This window comes from Bos indicus, chromosome X (assembly GCF_029378745.1).
Source record: "Bos indicus isolate NIAB-ARS_2022 breed Sahiwal x Tharparkar chromosome X, NIAB-ARS_B.indTharparkar_mat_pri_1.0, whole genome shotgun sequence".
Classification (NCBI taxonomy): Eukaryota; Metazoa; Chordata; class Mammalia; order Artiodactyla; family Bovidae; genus Bos; species Bos indicus.
In genome coordinates this window covers 8,785,420-8,806,087 of record NC_091789.1, presented here as the reverse complement: position 1 = coordinate 8,806,087, position 20,668 = coordinate 8,785,420, and the positions used below count along the sequence as shown (strand labels likewise).

Sequence of the window (20,668 nt, the reverse complement as noted above, 5' to 3'; positions counted from 1 at the left end):
ATTTCTCCCTTTCTAAGGATTATTGTTGTTGTTCAATTGCTCAGTTGTGTCTGACTCTTTGCAACCCCATAGACTGCAGCATGCAAGCTTTCTATGGCAAGATTTTCACCATCTCCTGGAGTTTGCTTAACTCATGTCCACTGAGTCAGTGATGCCATCTAACCACTTCATCCTCTGTCTTCCCCTTCTCCTCCTGCCTTCAATCTTTCCCAGCATCAGGGTCTTTTCAAATGAGTCGGCTCTTCACATCAGGTGGCCAAAGTATTGGAACGTCAGCTTCAGCATCAGTCCTTCCAATGAATATTCAGGTTTCTAAGGATATAAGGCACAAATATATGTCCCCTGGAGTCCTAGAAAAGGAAGACATCCTCTCCCATCCCAAGAGGGATAGACAGATCTGTTTCCCCTCTCCTGGGTAAACTAATAGAGCCTTCTCCTAATTGGTTGTGACAGTTTTATCCCTGACACACGCCTTCAGGACATGAGGCTGAAAATTTCCCTATGTTCCAGAAAAATTTCCCTATGTTCCCTATGTTTATACGGTGGTTGATGCCACCTTATAAACTCTTCCATAAAACAGTTCTTGCCTCAGGCATCACCTCATTGACCTGAAAAGTAGTGACCAAGAACAGTGACTGGGAGAATAGAGACAATGACGGAGCAATGTGTATGCATGGAGCACGGTCAGGACCAGTCAAATCACATGAAAAGTCTTGGGTCATTTTCGTTTAACACTTATGATCACATAAGAGTGGAAATTTGAATACATAAGGACATTCCTCAAAAGTTTTCAAATTCTCATGCTTTCCTTTGAAATCTACCTCCCTTTTCTCAGACTGAGTCTTTCATACCTAGTTAGAGAACTCTTCTAGTCCCAAACCCCCATCCATTTTTCACATTAATTCACTCCAGTTTTAATACATTTCTTAATTATAATTGCAAACGCTGTCATAGAGAAAAAAGCTGTTAAATCCCTTGACTGATAAAAAAATAGACTGTAAAATTAAGATTTTATAAAGATAAAGCACATCTACAGAGTCTAAAGAGGTACTAATTCATAGCACCCTGCCCTAATCAAATGTTCATGTACCTTGGGATGTCATACCTCACAGGGATTTGTCATTACAAGCAGTGTATCCCTTTGGGCACCTACTTACTGGAAAATCAATGAAGAAGGCCATGATGATTGTAGCCTGGATTTGAAAATGTTTTATACAACATTCTACATTGTCTTCAAAATCCTAGGGATGCTCTGTCTACATGATGCCAAACATAAATGGAGCACTGAACAATGCGTTCACCATCTGAATGTTTCCAGGCGTGCAGATATTGGCCCTTGCATAGAGACCTTGTCTGGCTGACCCCATATAGCCAACCCTATAAAACCTATGTAACTAGCTCCTATGTATCAATAGCTGCCTTCTCAGAGGAAAAAACCCATAGGATTATCTATAAAAACCAAAAATATTACTATAAAGAAAACCCAGCTAAATAGACTCCTTTCCCTTGTCATTTAAATGCAAATTTACCTGAGGTGGAGCAATTGTCATTCATTGAGAAGATTCTCTCTTGGTCAAGGGTCCTTAACAGTTCACAAATTTGCATTTTAGTCCAAAGTACCTATGACCTTCCTTTAACACAAAGTCATTTGAAGAATAAAATGGAATAACTTGGACCCTAACTGCAAAGTGATTTTCTCAGTATAAGGAAAATTTTGTTTTGGACAGAGTGAAGTAGTTTCCAATCCCTGTCACTGCCACAGCTCTTCAAAGGCACAGGCGAGCACACACCATGAGCTCACACACCTAGGCTTTCACTTAGCGTGAGTCTGCCTAGCTGGCTCTTCTGAGCTGACAGAAGTTCTTCCTAACATTTTTCTTTAAGTTCTCAGACCTTTTTGAGAATCTGTTGAATGTTATGGGCCTTCTCCCCCAGAAATAAACACATTCACACAAAACTCAGCTGTTACATATTTTCGTTCTCTCCCCATATCTCCACTCCCCACCTCCCACCCTAGCAACTTATCCCTGTGGATGAAGCCCTTTCATAGACTCATGGTTAAGATTCCCTGCATTTCTTTCAAGGAGAAAAACTTATTCTTCCTTCTCTACTCCCAACACTCTTGTGAATGGCCATCAGAGAAATAACCTGATGGAATATAAATATATAGACATGATCATTTAGATGTAATTAACAGGTAACTCCCTATTTGATGATAGTCAAAACCATCAACCCAGTCTATGACAGCAAACATTATCTGTCATGCTTAATCAGAAACTAGTGTAGTCCTTATTAGATTCACTTAAAAAAAAAGTATCCTAATCAGTAGTCTATTCTGTATACTTTGCATCTTTCACATATGATTGGTGAATTTATATATTTGCTTTATAACTTTTCCAAGTTTAAACTTTCTTGGGAGAAATAAGTTGACACAAGGTGGTTTTGCTAGCTTAATAACCATAATGTTCGTTGAATTCTACTTTATATATAGAGAGAGTTAATTTTGTACCAATTTTTGGTTGATGTTAAATCAATTCATTTAATCGCCCCCCCCAGCGCATATTAGTCATTTTATTTGGTTGAGTCATTTGTTTCCTTGGAAACACAGACTATATAGAGTCATTATGTCAATTGGTTGCATTTAAAACTGAGTGGAAGAGCAATATTGTCAATAAGTTATTACAGAAAAAAATAGAGAACATTCTAGATCTTCACTCTCTGTCAGGTTATTCATTGTATAATTTAACTACTCTGTTTTCTACTTTTGTATCTATAGAATTGTCAATTTAGTATTTGAGCATCCTCTTACATGTCTTATACAGTTTAACCTGTTTTAAGATCCACAAATGTGTAGTTATCTGCCCAGTGTTTGATGACATCTTGAGAGGACATAAAGCTTGCCCCTACTGGGTGCCCTTCTATATTTCCTTCTCTTTCATCTTCTTGTTCCATTTTGGGCCACATTGAACAATTCTAGATGCCCCTTGACATTTCAAAGACTGGCAGACTATAGATTTTTCCTCTCAGCTCCACTGATCCAAACTGTCCCCAATTGAGTTTCTTTCATCTGACCTCAAAAATAATTTCATTTTCATTGGTGGATGATCATTTATTTCCTCTAGCTGATCCCCCATTGGCTGAATGGGGAGGGTACAAAAAAGTCAGTTATGTCATTATTATTAGCAACATGCCGAGATCAACAAGGTTATTTCTTGTTATTTAAGCATACAGTATCCCTTTGCCTGTTTCCTGCAGATTTCATCTGCACATATACATCTCAGTGCTTCCTTCCAGTGGGAAATGAAGATACAATAATAAAGAAGGGAAGCTTATAAGATCATGCAATTAAACCTGCGGGAGTCTCAAAAATACATTCTGTGAAGTTTTTTTTTAAGATAGATTTATGAGATAGCTTAGGTTTAGATATCCCTAGTGCTTTGCTTCTCATGTTAAAATTTTAAACACACATACACACACACATATTTCAGTAACTAAAAAGTGATATCACAGATTTATGAGCTTAGTGATAGAAGAGTCCATAGAGGTGTCTGGTAAAACGTAGTGTGCACTGCATCCCTGACGGTTGATCATCTTTACTTTGTTTATCCCTCTCAATAACAGAAAACTTACTTATCTCACCCAACAACCCACTGCATCTTTGGTATGCTGTGTTGAAAATTCTTCCTTATATTGAGCAAAAATCTGCCTTCATGAAACATCCACTCAGTAGTGGCAAATGTTTACATCTAAAGCACAGAAGCCACTTCCGTCATTTACCTGAGAAGCTTTCAGAAGTGTTAAGATAGATTATCATAGGTACCTGAACTTTCTCTTCTTCATTCTCAGCATCCCCAAATCTATCAGTTGTTTCTCATCAATTATGACTGTTTCATCTTCCTTTGATTATGACCCCAGAGTCATTTTTCAGTTTTCTAAAACTCACATGGGTTATTATATAAATAAAAACAGGAGACACCATATGAAGTGCTTTGTAAGAATTTAAATATGAGTATCCTCTTGCTCCCCTCTCATCTTCTAATTTCACAAATCTATTAAGCATAACTGGAAATGATTTATTCTTTGTAAAAACCTCATGCTGTATTGTTCAAGATGCCCTGATTCTCCAGATATTTGTTTTGTCCTTCCCTTAAAAATGAAAAAAAAAAAAAAGAGCCTACCAAATGCTTCTTGGTGCCTTGAGTAATTTGGACTTGACAAATGTCAATGTGACATGAAAATTTTCTCTTGAGATTTTACTGTTTCTTTCACAGTGACTAGTTAATATTTCCTACATTGTTGTTAGTGCTCAACTCCTGTCTTTTACTGGAGATTGGGTAGAACTTGAATAGCACCCATTTAGGGGCAGTTAGCATGATGAAGGACAGTAGAAGTTGTAGAGAGCTCTGCTGAAGGAACAAATGGAACACAGACTTTAAGGGCCCTGAAAATATCTGAAAAATGACCAAGAACCTTCCTCTCGTCAGCAACACTGGAGTTGCAAACAGAGAAACAGACTACATATAGATGAAATAGGTGGTTAGCTTTCCAGTTTAGTCTCATGTATTAGCATTGTCACCCAAAAGCTCCATTTACCTCACACCCAAAACATCTTTGCTGACCTTCCAAGGGGTCCAAATTGCCACCCTAAGAAATGCATTCCTCTGAGTTGAGACATTGGCTTTCCAAGAGTTCCCAACATGAGAACCTGTGTTGGAAAAACCCATCAAGCTAAAATCATCATTAATCACCAAGCATGGATTCGTTTGTCAGATTGATTTTCAAGCGAATGGCTAGCTGAAAGCAGGGCCCTAAACACAACACAGGAAAGTTGTGATAAGGCCAAGGGACAGAGAATGAGAAGGATAGTCTTAACTGAGAGTTTCCTGAAGTTGGAAGCTCTAAGAAGTGGCAGGAGTGGGAAGTCAGTCTTCAAAGGCAGACTCCCATGAGAAGATGAACACACAGGGAAGTCCGTTCTTTGATATCAGATATTTTCTGACTAAGGATAAGGGAAGAAGCTAAGAACAGCATGAAGAACAAGCAAAGTGCTGCAACCAGCACAGAGCAGGCCAAGCAAACTCTTGTGATGTCTGGTCATGAGCCAGAAACTCCAAAGTTGGCTTACCCCTTTTTCTCCATCCATGAAATGTACTAAAGAATGGGTCATACATCCTTACCAAAATGTACAAGGAATGGGTCATACATGATGCTAAATGAAAGAAGCCAGGCACAAAATACCACATATTATCTAATTCCGTGTATAAGAAATGTCAAGAATAAACAAATTCATAGAGACAAAAAGCAGATGAATGGTTGCCTGGGGCTGGAGAAATGGGGGAAATGGGAACTGACTGCTAATGGCTACAGGGTTTCTTCATAAGATGATTCAAATGTTCTGGAATCGGACGATGGCCAGGGTTGTACAACTCTATGAGTCTACTGGAAACTGCTGAATTGCACTTTCTCAAAGGGTGAAATTTTGTGGTATGTGAATTATAACTCAGTAAAAAGTTTTTAATTAAAAAAGAATAGCCCTTTTAATCTTGCAGGTCCTGAACAAAATCAAAGATCGACTTAAAGATCCTACCATCACAAGAATTTCTTGCTCTGAAAAGATTTGCCCTTCCATACCTTTCTCCTCCAAACTCACGGCAAACTTCAAGTCCGTCAGTTGCCAGGTGGTGATGCCCACTGATGGGCCGTGCCTGTGAGGCACTCACACACTGACACCTCAGCGTGCAGTCCACTGCCAGCTAGACAGCAAACCGACTTTGGTGGTGGCTCAATCCTGAATCTTTAACTAAAAGTAATTCTGAGACAGAACAAGGTCACACACTGGAAATAAATTCTGTCATTTTCTCTTCCTCCCTCTGAGATGTTAATGAGAGAAGCTGCTCTGCATAATATGGGACATCTTCCCAAATTCACGGTGACATTATTGGCACGATCAGAAGTGGCCACAAGAAAATCAAACCACCCCCTCTCCCCACTCCTTGCCATCACCTAAGAATTTCAAAACCTTTTGGAGCCACACACATGGTTCTGTACCGTGAGAGTCTGTGGCAGATGAAACCATGCTTTAATGTTCACAACTCAACTTCCTTCAAGAAGATCAACCATGTAACGGTGATTAGAGCCAGCCTTAAGCGCTTTCACCCTATGGTTCAGAAGCCACAAAAATAAGCAAGTGTCTGGAGACAAAGAAACTGAAAGAGGTTCAAACGCCTGAGGCCAGATTTCTAATCACATCACCTCACCATTACTTTTTGATCTTTTGTGTCAACCCTGGGGATACCCAGGCTTTAGAGGTGGCCCCATGAAATAGAAGGGGCTTCCCTGATGGCTCAGTTGGTAAAAAGTCTGCCTACAGTGCAGGAGAGCCAGATTCAATTCCTGGGTTGGGAAGATCCCCTGGAGGAGGGCATGGCAACTCACTCCAGTATTCTTGCCTGGAGAATTCCATGGACAGAGGAGCCTAGTGGGCTACAGTCCATGGGGTCACAAAGAGTCGGACACGGCTGGAGTGACTAACACATAAAATGGAAAAGTCAGTGGATTGTCACTGTAGCCCACCTAGTCAAATCCCAAAAGGATTTTCTTCAACAAGAGTTAAGTAGTTGCAGATGGCTTCAAAGGAAATCATTTTGTATCTTTTCTTCTTTCCTGATGTTCCAACTAATAAGAACATTTTCTAGTTTAGATAAAAAGATTTGTTATCTTCATGATTTTCAAAATGACCTAAGGGCCAGGTTTAAAAGCATTTTAAAACTGCAATGACTATATTTCACAGATGATTATAACCTTTTAATTCTGGGCAGATTGGACCCAAGGTCAGGCCTATACACAGACTGTGCTCCCTGGGCGAGAAGACCCATACCCCATCCCAGAGTAAGATACCCTAGGCAGTGCCCTGTGCCAAGCTGCTTACAGATCAGGGACCCCCGAAGCATTCTGCTGTTTCTGACATGACAGTTCTGTTTTACCCACCCGGGTTGCTCCCTCAGAGCATGAGTAGCTGGCCAATACAAGGCTCTTGTAGTTTGATGTAAACAATGTTTTATTGAAACTTTCTTGATGCAGCAGTTTTGATGCCAGGTACATTCTATCATGGTTGAAGAAAAAAGTTTTATACTTTCAATTTGTTAAATTGTTTAATATTGCTAAATACTTGTGCTAATGTGCACAAGTGATGTCCCTATCTCACCTCTACAATCATATAAGTGGCTTAAGCTTGGGTTGGGGATGTCTCTTGTACATAGACTGGATAATGAAAGAGTTTGCATTTTGATAAAGTGGCTTTCAAGTTAGAGACTTGCATGATCAGACCCTTTGCAGTGGGTACTTCTTCAAAACTTAGCCCAGGGGTTCTTAAGCCTTATTCTGCCTCAGAATCACCAGCTGAGTTTGTTAAAAATGGAATTGTTGGGCCCCACTCCCACTTCCAGATTCTGATTTGGCATGACTGGGGAGAGCCCCCAGGAAACTGCACATGTGGCAAGAGCTCAGCTGCTTCCAATGAAAACAGTCCAGAGAGAACTTTTTGAAAAAAACTACCTTAGAGCTTTAGCCCAGGCACCAAGCTGGATGTTCAGTCATCTTGGCGCCATCTCAGGATAAGCAGCCAGGAGGGATTGGGTCCACTTTGGCTTACCCATCTGACTGAGTGATCCCTATGGAGTCCCTCTACTGACCACAAGCTGAGTTAGGAAGAGGTGTGTCTGGTTCAGTTTGGCTTGTTGGATGATACTGATGACTCTCTGTTTGCTTTTACTTGCTATTCGTGGATACCTTGTGCACCCTAGAAACAGAGATACCAGACATAGGTAAGCAAATCACATGGGTGGGTGCCTAATGCCCCTTCCTGCCTAAGACATCACCTCCTAATAATATGCTAATAGGGAAACTTTACTTCTTAAATAAGTTTAAAGGAATAATGTAAATGTTAACTTAGGAGTTATAACTCAGGTAAGTGTTTTCCAAAAGGAGAGCTCCACTAAGTGGAATTTGCTGGAGGATCAGAATGTACCAAAAAGAAAACATGATAAGAGAAAGTTGGCAGTTCAGTACTTCCCGGGAAAGCAAAGCCTCCAGCCTCATGGTGTTTTCTTAGGTGATATCACAAGTGAGTCTGTAAGTTCAAATAGATTTGATTTTGTGGACTCCCCTGGTGGCTCAGATGGTAAAGAATCCTCTTGCCAATGTAGGAGACAAGAGATGGGGGTTTGATCCCCAGATCAGGAAGACCCCCTGGAGGAGGGTATGGCAAAGTACTCCAGTATTATTGCCTGGGAGTCCCATGGATAGAGGAGTCCTGCAGGCTACAGTCCATGGAATCACAAAGAGTCAGACACGACTGAGCGACTAACACTTTCACCTCACTTTCACTTTCAAGTTGCAAGTAGAGAAAGAGACGGTGCAGCAGTCTTCCTACTTCCAGGAATTTAGTTGGCAAGTGTATTAAGAGAATGCCCATGATGACCTTCTTGAATAAGATTTCTCCATGTTCCCCTTATGCAACCTCATGGTTTCTGTTTTGCCCCATCAAAAAAAAGATAATAAACTTTAAACTGACCATTTACTGACAATGGCATATAACTCTGAAATTAGTCATAAGTATGTCTATTCAACTTGTTAACACATTACACTTGTCAAAACTGTTCTAAGTTACCTGAAATTGCAAAGGAGAAAATTGAATTTGTTCACTTTCGAATGCCAATTGTCATCAAAATGGCAGTGATGGGGTTTGTCATTTGGAGTCCATTTGGGAGAGGCACTTCCCAAATGCCAGTGCACAAGATCAGCCTTGCTACTTTGGCATGACTGACTCCTTAAGCAAATTAAGTTGGTTATCAAATTGCTTGCTGGTAAAATGTTGCACCGTATTAATTATGAGCATTAATTGCCCATTTCACAATCTATGTGGTTTTAACTGGCATGAGTGAAGTGATATTTGCTAAGTGATCTTTGCTAAGTCTCCATGCAGGCATTGCTTGCATGGAAAACTAACCAGAAGATGACAATACCACTAAAGTTATAATCTTCACATATCTCAAATCGCAATATGTATTTAGACACAAGGGATTAGAACAAATTGGAATGTATTCCAGTGGTTTTTCTTTCTCAGGTTTGGCATGTTTCACAAAGTAGAAAGAAACCAATCTCAAAAGAGCTGAAGTGCACTTGGGAAATGGCATGAAATGGCAAGAAATTGCTTCTCAGTATAGGAGACCTTCCTGACTGTTGGCTGTCAAGAAAATAGCAATCAAATTTGAATTTGGTGCATTTGGGCTATTCCATTTTCTAAAGGCCAGTGCACAGAGTTTGAGAACAGCCTCGCAAAGCAACATAGTTAGAAGAAGATTGTAACACTGAATTTTTTTTTGTCACTTTCAGAACAAGAGTATTCTGAAGGTATTTATTTTGCACACTCAGTTACATACAATCTAATCTAATATTGGTCCAAGCACAGACTTGTTAGTGACCCTGGGTGAGCTTTCTATGTGCCTGGGTTTCCTCAGTTGAGATTTGAGAAGAATGATAATTCCAAGTTCCCTCACAGCCACTTTGAGGATATTCAATAATAAATGAATGTAATGCATTCCAAAGTGTTTTTGTACAAATAACATTTCTCTTGGAAAAATAGCCTATGGACTTTCCCTAAACAAAACATGATTAATCTGGTTCAGTTGAAACTTCCACAAGCTGGCTACCAAAGTATTGAAGGTTGTTTTGAGGAGGGGTGTGACCCCTTCTTTATTCTAGAAAGATCTAAGGGCACTGGAAAATTTTTATTCTGAAGGCAAAAAGTACAACTAAATATGTGAAAACTTTTACTCAAACCCATATTTAAGCAGTCTTTGCTACAGAGATGCTTTGTCTCGTATGACTGCCAAAGCAATACTGGAATCTGTCGGGCCCTTCACGGTTTATTTACAGCAGCTGGCATGGTAATTCCAGGGTTGAGGATGTCCCTGGAATCTACCGGACTCTCTTATTTGATGAAGGTAAGTAGAAAAAAATCAAGTATTCCAATTGGATTTGATTTTTTTCCAATTAAAACTATAAACTGGATCTCAAGTCAGTATTTGCCAGCCTTACTATCATTAACATAAATATGCTTAGAGGGCAAATGGCAATTACAAATACAATCAGGAACATGCCAGTCTTTTTTTTTTTTTTTTAACTCTTAACAGCTCTGGGTTTTATTTACAGTTTAATGCCAGTCTTTAAGAGCATCTTAATTAGTCTAATGACCCTCTCCCGTCCATTTTGCTTGGCTAAGTAGCCAAGGCCTGAACTCCTCTATGTCTTAGTTAGATTCATGTCCTACAGTTTAGTTCAGCACTTACTGAGCATCAGCCCTGTCAGACCCTCTGTTGGCACTGAGGTAGAAAGGTAAGGTTCCTGCCTGCAAAGAGTTCACAGAGTAGTTGAGACAGCAAGGTGTGGAGGGGAAAAAATAGTGCTTACACCCAGTATTCAGATCTTACTCTCTAATACCATTTTTCAATAAAAGGACTAGGGATACTTGGAAAAACGATTCATTCTGGTGCCAGGGCAGGTATCATACAAGATGAGCCTGGAGCATCGTGTAGTTCCAGAAAGGAAGGACGTGCTCAAAAAACAAACAAAGCACACCCGCACTGATGGCGGTGGATGAGGGGCACACGAGCCAACAGAAAGAGCTCCCAGGGGGTAAAGCTGCGACAATTTGAGCAACAAAATAAAGTAGTATTGGATTTAATGCAAAATATAAAGCAAATATCCATGAGTCCATATTGATATGAAAAAAAATGGTTGAGTTCATAAATAAATGGAGAAGAAAACATAAAGTTGTCATGCAGAAGAACTCCAAATAATTTATATAGATACTCGACCCTCAAGGAGGTACACTCCCTACTCTTTAAGTGTTGTCTTGGCAGAGTAACTTCCTCCAAAGAATACAGTGTGGAAAATAAGACAGAAAGAGTTAACTTACAGAGGACAAACCCAACAAACACTACCTCAGTCAGGTGATTGAGGTCAACATTAACAGTGATAAGCCATGTTGATATTATGTACCCTTGATTTGATTTGATGAGAATGGCACTTTACCCCTGTGGTCTTCCTTCCCTGTCTAACTGTGAGAAAAAAAAATCAGACACATTCCAATAGGAGCATCCTACAAAATACCTGACCAGTACTCCTTAAAACTGTTAAGGTCATCAAAACCCAGCAAACTCTGAGAAACTGTCACAGCCCTGTGGAGCCTAAGGAGACTGGAAGGCTAAATATAATTTGGTATCCTAGATGGAATCCTGAAACAGAAAAGGGATATTAAGTAAAAACTAAGTAAATCTGAATAAAATATGAACTTCAGTTAATAATTTTAAAAAATAATGCTAATACCATGTCATGGGTGCTGCTAGGTAATGTGTTCCTCCTATCTGCTCATTTCTCTCCTTTCTACTTCTGTTGTAACACTCCTATTTACAAGTCATAGCCTATTTACTGATCTGACTCCCCCACGAGACTGTGAGTTTCATGAAGAAAAGGGCTTTGCTGTGCACACAAGTAGGTCTCCCGACCATAGCACAGTTCCTTGGCACATTGTTTGCACTTAGTAAATATTTTTTAATGACTCCACGAACAAATACAAACATAGAAATAGTACCAAGGAAGGAATGCAGGTGAGAGATGGCAGAACCCTGGACTGCGGACAGTGGAGATAAAGACAAGTGGGCAGATTGGAGACGAGTTTAGGAGGTAGAATTTTTTTTCTTTAATGTTGTTTTACTGGATATGGGGAATGGCGGAAAGAAGGAGTAGTAAAGAATGGCTGCCAGTTTCCGATTTAGGCTACCAGGTGTGAGGCGGAGTGCTGTGCAGTGAGCACACTAGAAATGAGACAGGGTAGCTCTTGTCCAACCTCTCATGGTTTATTAGGGGATACAAATACATTTTTTTTAAGTTAATATGACATGTGATCACCCAGAATAGAGGTAAGCATAGGCAAATAACTGAGCCTAGAGATTTAGGGTAAGCTTTCTTCAGAAGATAATGCCTGTATAAAACCTTAAAAGGCATACAAGAATTAATTACTTAGTAAATAAAGGAATGTGCCCCATACCAAGGAATATTTAAAAGTCTGTAGAGTTTTTAAAGATGGGAAGCAAATGATCAGATTAACTCTGGAGGCAAGATGGGGAAAAATGGATTTAAGGTTTCAAAAACACCTCCTATGGGCAGGGCTGTGGAAAATATTGCAGGCCAGAGATGATGAAGGTTAAAACTAATGTAATGGCAGGAGGGATAGAAGAAAAGTTCTGAAAGTTCATTTGCAGGCATAATTACATGTGGAGAGAAAGGGGGAGAGTAAGGGTTAGACCTCAAGGTTTAGAGCTTAGATGATGTCAGCAGTACATGACCCTTAAGTTCAAGCAAAATGTCCCCCAAACCAAAACTCCTGCAGTGATAGGAAAAATGAAATTAGGAAAATCAAAACTAGTGAATGAGCTCAGCCACATATGCAGATAAAAATAATACAAGGTCCCGTGTAAATATATAATTGAAGAATTTCAGGAATACCAAAATCCAGTCAAGGTAACTTGTCACCTTTAGGAGGTATGGATGATTGTGATTACAACCAAAAGAAAGGTCAAATGTAATCACTTGTATTATGTCCTGAAAGAAGAAGATGTGGATTCAAGAAATATGGTAGTCAGCTAAAAAACAAAAAAGTGAAAAACAAGGAAGCTTGGAAAGGAGAAGTTTGGCACAATGTATCTGCAGCACAGCTCAACCTAAGCCACGCTCGTCACAGTTTATGGATGCCTTTCAGTTTCCAACAGGACCCCAGGAGGACAGTAGGGACCCCGAGTGAGGTAGGAAGCTCAGAAGACAAGAAGTAGGTTTGTGAAGGATGGGGAATTCAGGAAGAGAATAACTAACTTCGGTTTTGGATTTTGAGGTGACTGGGGAGTTTCTGTTTGGGGTGCCTGAGATATCCAGGCAGTAATCTAGTAGGTAATTGGAGAACTGGGTGGGGGGAGTAGAAAAGGTATGTATGAGAAAACAGATCTCCTGGGATTTTCTCTCCTCTGCATCTTTCTCTACCCTCAAACGGATGGTACTGGGATATCAGATCATTACAGGTTAGCAGTACACACTGAATTTTTTTTAATCCCAGACCCATTACTAGAAAAACAAAGAGGTGTCTATCTCCTCAGTACATAAGAAGGAAGATACATTAATACTTTCACCTCTGAAGAGAGTTTTCCACTTGTGACAAAAGGCAGAGCCCAGGGAGTGTAGGCTGAACAAATTACTTTAAATAACTTTCTTTTTCTCTTCTCTTAGCACAAGCCCTGCTCACAAATACTATCTGGCTATGGACCCAATGTCTGAATCACTTTATCTATCAGACACCAATACCCGAAAAGTCTACAAGCTGAAATCTCTTGTGGAAACAAAAGATTTGTCCAAGAATTTTGAAGTGGTGGCAGGGACTGGTGATCAGTGCCTGCCCTTTGACCAGAGCCACTGTGGAGATGGCGGAAGAGCCTCAGAAGCTTCCCTGAATAGCCCACGAGGTAAGAAAAATTCCTTGGTCATCTAAAGGTTTCATTTGACTTCACAGATCCCTAAGACTGTTGTCCCAGTGTGGTCCATCCATCCCAATATACTGTACCTCTGACAGACGTCATCTCTGAAGTCTGTATGGGAAGATAGGCACTGCTGCTGCTGCTGCTAAGTTGCTTCAGTTGTGTCCGACTCTGTGCGACCCCATAGACAGCAGCCCACCAGGCTCCCCCGTCCCTGGGATTCTCCAGGCAAGAATACTGGAGTGGGTTGTCATTTCCTTCTCCAATGCATGAAAGTGAAAAGTGAAAGTGAAGTCGCTCAGTTGTGTCCAGCTCTTAGCGACCCCATGGACTGCAGCCTACCAGGCTCCTCCGTCCATGGGATTTTCCAGGCAAGAGTACTGGAGTGGGGTGCCATTGCCTTCTCCGGAAGATAGGCACACCCAGGACTAATTTTTAGCCGATATGCATTGGGATAGTCATAACTATTAGGAACATATTGGAATGCCTCTTTTCTGGTTGATAAATAATTATTGCCCAGGACCCTCTGCCTCCTGGACACCCCAGCCCATGATCTCCTTCTTGGAATCTCCCAACAGTCCAACAACTAAAGGGTTAACTCCTGGCCCAGCAAAGGGCCCCCAGGAGGATGGCTTTAGCACTGTGGCCTGCACTGGTTAGGGGTCAAATCTGTGCCACATTCTGCCACTTTCAAATATATTGAGTATCTCATAGACTTGAGACATTCCTGCCTTTTGCTTAACAATCACCAACCTTTAATGAACCTTTCTTCCATTAACTTATCTAAATCATTGTTGAAGTGAAAGTGAAAGGGTTAGTCACTCAGTCGTGTCTTAATTCCTCTGTTCATGGATTATCCAGGCAAGAATACTGGAGTGGGTTGCCATTCCCTTCTCCAGGGGATCTTCCCAACCCAGCAGCTGAGCCCAGGTCTGCCACATTGCAGGCAGATTCTTTACCACCTGAGCCACTGGGGAAATCATCCTTGAAGCTATATACTTACATTTTAAATTTATATCACCCATAGTATGCATGTGTGCAGGCTAAGTTGTTTCAGTCGTGTCCAACTCTTTGCCACCCTATGGACTGTAGCCTGCCAGGCCCCTCTGTCCATGGGATTCTCCAGGCAAGACTACTGGAGTGAGTTGCCATGCCCTCCTCCAGGATCTTCCCAATCCAGGGATCGAATCCACGTCTCTTATATCTCCTGCATTAGTAGGCAGATTCTTTACCACCAGCATCACCTGGGAAGCCCCACCCCTGGGAAGCCCCACCCCTAGTATCCTAGTATAACAAATTCCTTTTTTTTCTTTTGCCTTCTGTGAGAGCTCAGACTTAATTTTATTTGTCCTAAATTTAACTTCCCAATATTCAAGGGTCAACCCTCGATTCTGTTGCCTGAAATTTTTAAATAAATCTATGTTCTCCTAGTCAGCTTCATGATTTTATAGACTTGGATCATATTCCCATCTTAGGCTACTAAGCTGAAGGATAGTCAGCTGTTAACTCTGTCGCCATATATAATCCACCCTATCTCCTTCATTATTTAATCATTCTCTCTTCCTTCTCCAAGAAACTTTTATGAAGTATTCATTGTAGTGAGTTTTAAGAACCCAACATGGTTTTTTTTTTTAACTATTACACAAATAATATACAATTGTTGCAGAAAAATCAGAAAATAGAGAACACAAAAAAATGTTTTTAACTAAAGTTACCCATAATCCTACCACATCTACAAAACCACTGTCAACATTTTTATCCTTCTAGACTTTTTTTCTGTGCATATCATATATTTTATTCTCTAATAATAGAATCATAGAATGCTGTTCTATAATCTGCTTTTCGTACTTAACGTATTATGAACACCTTTCCATGCCAAAAAATATAGTGAGGTCAATGTGTTTAATTCATTAGATGGTCAGTTACTGTTTCAAATATTAAGAGGTTACTCTTTAGCTATTTGACATTTGCCATATGGGGATTAAATTTCAACTCCAATCAGAGTTTAAAGGCTTCCCTTTCTTCAAGGCCATATTCAAGGCCTGTGTCTTTCTTAAAGCCCCTCTGGCTAACCAACCCATTAAATCTGAATTTCTTTAACAGTGTCTACACTACCCAATTAGCACCTAGTTATATTTTGCCTTCTTTTGCTTTCCAATTCTTTCATGAATGGGAGGCTTGAGATGAGAAACTATATTTCTTTTGACTCTTCCCCACCTCCCCAGCAAAATCTTGCACAGTATGAAATCTACTACACAGGTTTCTTGTGTAATTGATAAATTAGGTCTTATCCATACCCAAGTACTCCTAAAAGGAATTTCAGTAGCACTGAAAGGAAATGATGTTTTCTCCCTAAGGGAACATAAGCGCCCCCACCCATAAGTATCATGGTAAAGTGTTTGGGAATGTTTCTTTTCTCTTGTGCCTGTACTTGTTTCTTACATATAGTAGGTCTGCAATAAACGTTTGATGAGTGAATGCTTAACTCAGGTGCAACTATAATTAGCTCATCTTTCAAGGAAAGACATCAGGTTGGAGTTCCACCTTATGCACAGGTTTAAAACTCTTGCAGGTATTTTAAGGATTTCTGCATAAGAAATAGGGAGGAATCAACCTTGTATTGTGCCTGAAATTGACATCCTCCTGAGTGGCTGCTAGTATGAAAACCACTCATCTCACCTACCACATTCAACCTGCCACATAGAGAATGAATATCAGCTTTTCCAAATAAAGCAAATAATTGGTTCCTGCAGCTTTTTTTTTCTTTTTGCTCAAAAAGCAGCAATAATAGAGTCCTGATGAGCAGGATTTACATGAACTCTGGAAGCATCAGTAATGAGAGTGCCAAAATGTATGTGTCTATTAAAGTTAATATTTAAGTTTTTCTTCTGGTCATAGCTAGTAGCACATTTTTCTTTGGCTTGATTTACTCAACCTTCTATCCAAGCGTGGCCTTTACAATAATGTGGTACACTTTATTCATCCCAAAGCAGTAAGGGGCCCTAAGAACAGCTGGCCCAGGTTTCAGACATCTGAATGTCTAATCCGTCCAACACAGCTTTCACATAATGTACTGAAGCTGCTGTTGGCAACATCTGCTCTAATCCAGTGAGTGAAGGAGGATGCTTAAAGGAGGGGTACAAGTGGCTCACACTAAGTGTCCATCACATCTCCTTCCATCATGTTCACAGTGGATGAGGACCCTGTTAGTGATCTTCAAAATCACTTTGATGACAAAACCTATGTCCAGGCGTCAGTTGCTCTGAAAATGCTGGTCAGAACACTTCAGTGCCTAGTTAGGGCACCTATCTCCACGCTGAATCTAGACAGCACTTACCCTTGGCAGTGAGTCAGAAGTGAGAGTCTCATTATATGGAATGCTGCAGGGCAATTTCATAGACTTCCATAGAAGGAAAAATCCTGCAAGAAGTCGTTAAGGCACCATGTGCAAACTGAGAGGAGAGTATTGCTAATTGCTAATTATGTCTTTGAGGTTCTCCTGCAGGTCCTTTCTCTCTCAAAAAAGCCCAATTTGTTTGTGTTTTTTTTTTTGGCTTTACAGCTACCATGCACATCAGCTCCTTCATCCTTCCCCCTTAGAAGACAGCAAATGTTTAATGGATTTCTTTAAGGAGAGGTTTGATTTTTCTCTCCACCTAGAAGCTAATAAAGAAAAGCTGTAGATCAGTAGAAAATGGAAATGTACATCTAGGGAGTACCATTTCTAGGTTAGGAAAGAGAGCTCCCTCTAAGACTTTAACAAGCAACATATTGCAATTACAGGCAGGCTCTCCAACATGTCCTTAATTATGCAAGGTAAGTCAAATAAATGTTAATCTGCAAGACAGCTAATTTATTTGCTGAATCTATTCTAAATATAGGATGAAATAACATTTTCTTTTGAGATCATTTGTCCTAACGTTGGAATAGATCATCCAATCGGATTAAAACCAGTCAGCAAAAGGCGAAAGGTCAAAAGCCATGGTTTTCGGTTTTTGTGTGTGTGTTGTTGTTTTTTTAGAGTTGGGGGGCTTTTTGTTGTTGTTTTGAGAAATGAAGGCAAACTGTGATGAACACAGGATTAGGAAGCCTAGATTTTCACGTCCCCTCCATGTAATGATTCTTGGTATGACCCTGTGTAAGTCACTGTACCTCCCTGAACCCTGAAATTGACTTAATGATGCCACTGACTAGTTTTGTTACACTGGGCTAGGCATATACATACTGAGTCCTGAGATTGTTCAGTTGTGTAAACTGAAGGGCTTAGGATGCTCTCCTTCCCAGCTCTAATGTATTAAAATAACCATAAGTATAACTTACTGAGTGTCTGCTGTGTGCTGTACACTGTTAGATATTTTACGCATGGTATCTCTGATGTTCGAAACTCACAAGGTGAATAGTATTATTCCCATTGTATAGATGAGAGGATAGAGGCACAGATACCTTAAGAAATTTGTGTGTGTTAAGTTGTTTCAGTTGTGTCCGACTCTTTGGAAATTTACCTAGGGTCAGACGTTCTACAGATAACACTGGAATTCAAACCAGGTCTGCCTGAGTTCAAAACCCATGAGGCACAGGGATGGGATGGTGGGTGGGGGAGCTGATGCCTGCACTATACCACACTACTAAAATCCATGATCTCTCTGGGAGGTTGGTTTCTCTGGGAGGGTAGGAAAGAGTGGGAAATGCTTTTCAATGTAATGACATGTATTCAATGAAAACAAAATATTTTTATTTGGAAGATGAATGACTTTTAGTCTACTTTCATCTTCCTATTAAAACTATTTCTCAGATTTTACTGACCCAGTAGTATACCCATAGTGCACTCTTTAGCATTTGCATCATCTGTCAATAGAATTGTTCAAATAAATCCCCAAGAAACTTTGTCACATCTCTTTGGAAGATTCTGCAATTAGAAATTTCACCAACTTTTTCTTAATAGATGGAGTTTTATGTAAGATAACCCCTGGGTACTTCTCCTAGGAAGAAGTCTTTATCTAATCCAGTTTTCTGCACTTTGATTGGAATCCCAATAAAGAGAAACATTTGCCATTTTACTCATCAATACTTCAATATGATGGGGCAAGGAAAAAAGTTTAGCAAGGAGGTTGATGGTGTGCTAATCCCTGGCATTGTATATGAGTTTGAATTGACTTTGAAAGATGCTTTTAAAACATGCATGGATGATGTAGTTGAAACTTAGGTTCCATTTATTATTTTTACTGCAACTTTCTTTAATTCTACAGAGAACTCAAACTAATGAGTCATGTAATAGATGACCAAGTACTTAAACAAAATGTGAAATGGTACTATGTGGAGATATAAAATAAAATTTGTGACAAGCTGAATACATTTATTTTTTAAAAAGTAGAGACAGAGGGTGAAGGAGTGACTGGACAGCATGAAATTAATCAATGACTTAATATGGTTTTCTTGGACCTCACCAAGGAGTATATCTCCATTTTCATGTGCATCTTTAAGCATATTGACCTCAGAACTCGACAAGGATTAGGCAGTATCTACACACATGCAAACAGCCCCGGAGCTGTTCCCGAGAAGGGAGATGACCCTTAAATCTTCATGGCTTCTAAAAGTGTTTTTGGGTTATTCATGACACTAATCATACAGGAGTTCCTTTAACTTTATTGGCAATTAAGAAAGCTGGGTATGATAAAGTCTAGACAAAAATAATCTGTTTTTGTCCCTACCCAGATATATCCAAGGTGCATCCTAAAGTTCTGCTGATGCCCCCTGTTATTTATATGCTGTTTTGAAGGGCTAATTTTGGGGTTAGTGGAAAGATGGTAAAACTCTCATCAGTGATGTCACTAGTATCTTGCTGATACAACTGGTATCTATGAGGGAGAGAGTATAGTGCACAAACATGTGAGAATGTTCTTTTGTTTCTACTATGCAATGGGGTGCAGTGAGGCTTTTCCTAAATTCCTTTAGTACATGATCCATTATGGTGACATAACTGTTTGTGTTGACACTAAGGCCAACCCTCATCAAAATTACAGGCAAGCTGCAGCATGCGTAAAATGAATGGTATATTTGGGCAACTATAAATAATTCAGAATTGTTAAAGTAAACATATTTGAGGGTGATAGGAGCAAGGCAAGAAAAAGAAGTTTGCATTTTGTCCTGTAGGCAAAAGGTTTGAAGCAGGGAAATGACTTGATCATCTGGTGGATGCATTTGTCTACTTTTCTTATTTTTAATTGGAGGATAATTGCTTTACAATGCTGTGTTGGTTTCTGCCATATATCAACATGAATCAGGCATAAGTATATATATGTCCCCTCCCTCTTGAACTCCCACCCCCACACTTCCCCCTCATCCCACCCCTCTAGCTCATCACAGAACACCAGGCTGAGCTCCCTGTGTTATACAGCAACTTCCTCCTAGCTATGTATTTTGCACATGGTAATGTATATATGTCAATGCTACTCTCTCAATTCATTCCTCCCTCTCCTTCCCCTGCTACATCCACAGGTCCATTCACTACGTCCGTGTCTCTATTCCCGCCCTGCAAATAGGTTGATCAGTACCATTTTTCTTGATGGATACATTTTGGACAGATTATTTTAGTGACAGGATAGATATGCTGGAGCAAAGCTGGGGTAAAAAAATCATTGGAAATACCAATAGGTATACAGTAGGCAATGGAAGAGAATCTCATGAAATAGAGAAGAAATCTTCACAAGAAGAGGAAGTGAACAGAGAGAGCTTGGTATCCAGGAAGCCAAGGAAATGGTTTGTTTCCACAAGGGGTGAAAAACAATATCAGGTGTCACACAATTGTAGCCATTGGATTCCGCAGTGAGGAGCTCATTGGTGATTTGAATGATGGTAGAGGTGGAAGCCAGATTTCAGGCATTTGATGAGCCAGTGAGAGGTGAGGAAGTAAATATGACTACTGAAGATCACTCTTTTGAAGAGAGGCTTGGGTGCAAAAGATAGAGGGATAACGAGTGAGAGGACAAGGCACTCAGGAGCTTTTTCTATGAGATACATGCAATGATTACAGGTCAATGGTAAGATACAAGAGGCAGAGAATAAATGATGAAACCAGATTGGAAGGA

At 40.0% G+C, this 20,668-nt stretch overlaps 1 protein-coding gene across 5 annotated transcripts in view; it reads left to right on the top strand.

Moving 5' to 3' along the window:
- The window catches only part of TENM1 (teneurin transmembrane protein 1), a 909,292-nt gene that overhangs the window by 787,436 nt on the left and 101,188 nt on the right, over nt 1–20,668 (top strand). For 4 of the 5 annotated variants that reach the window (XM_070784169.1, XM_070784167.1, XM_070784165.1 and 1 more), the window contains 2 exons: nt 7,803–7,823; nt 13,339–13,571. In XM_070784169.1, the coding sequence (XP_070640270.1) occupies nt 7,803–7,823; nt 13,339–13,571 (254 nt within the window). The remainder of the gene's footprint in view (nt 1–7,802; nt 7,824–13,338; nt 13,572–20,668) is intronic. The other variant, XM_070784168.1, reaches the window with a different exon arrangement.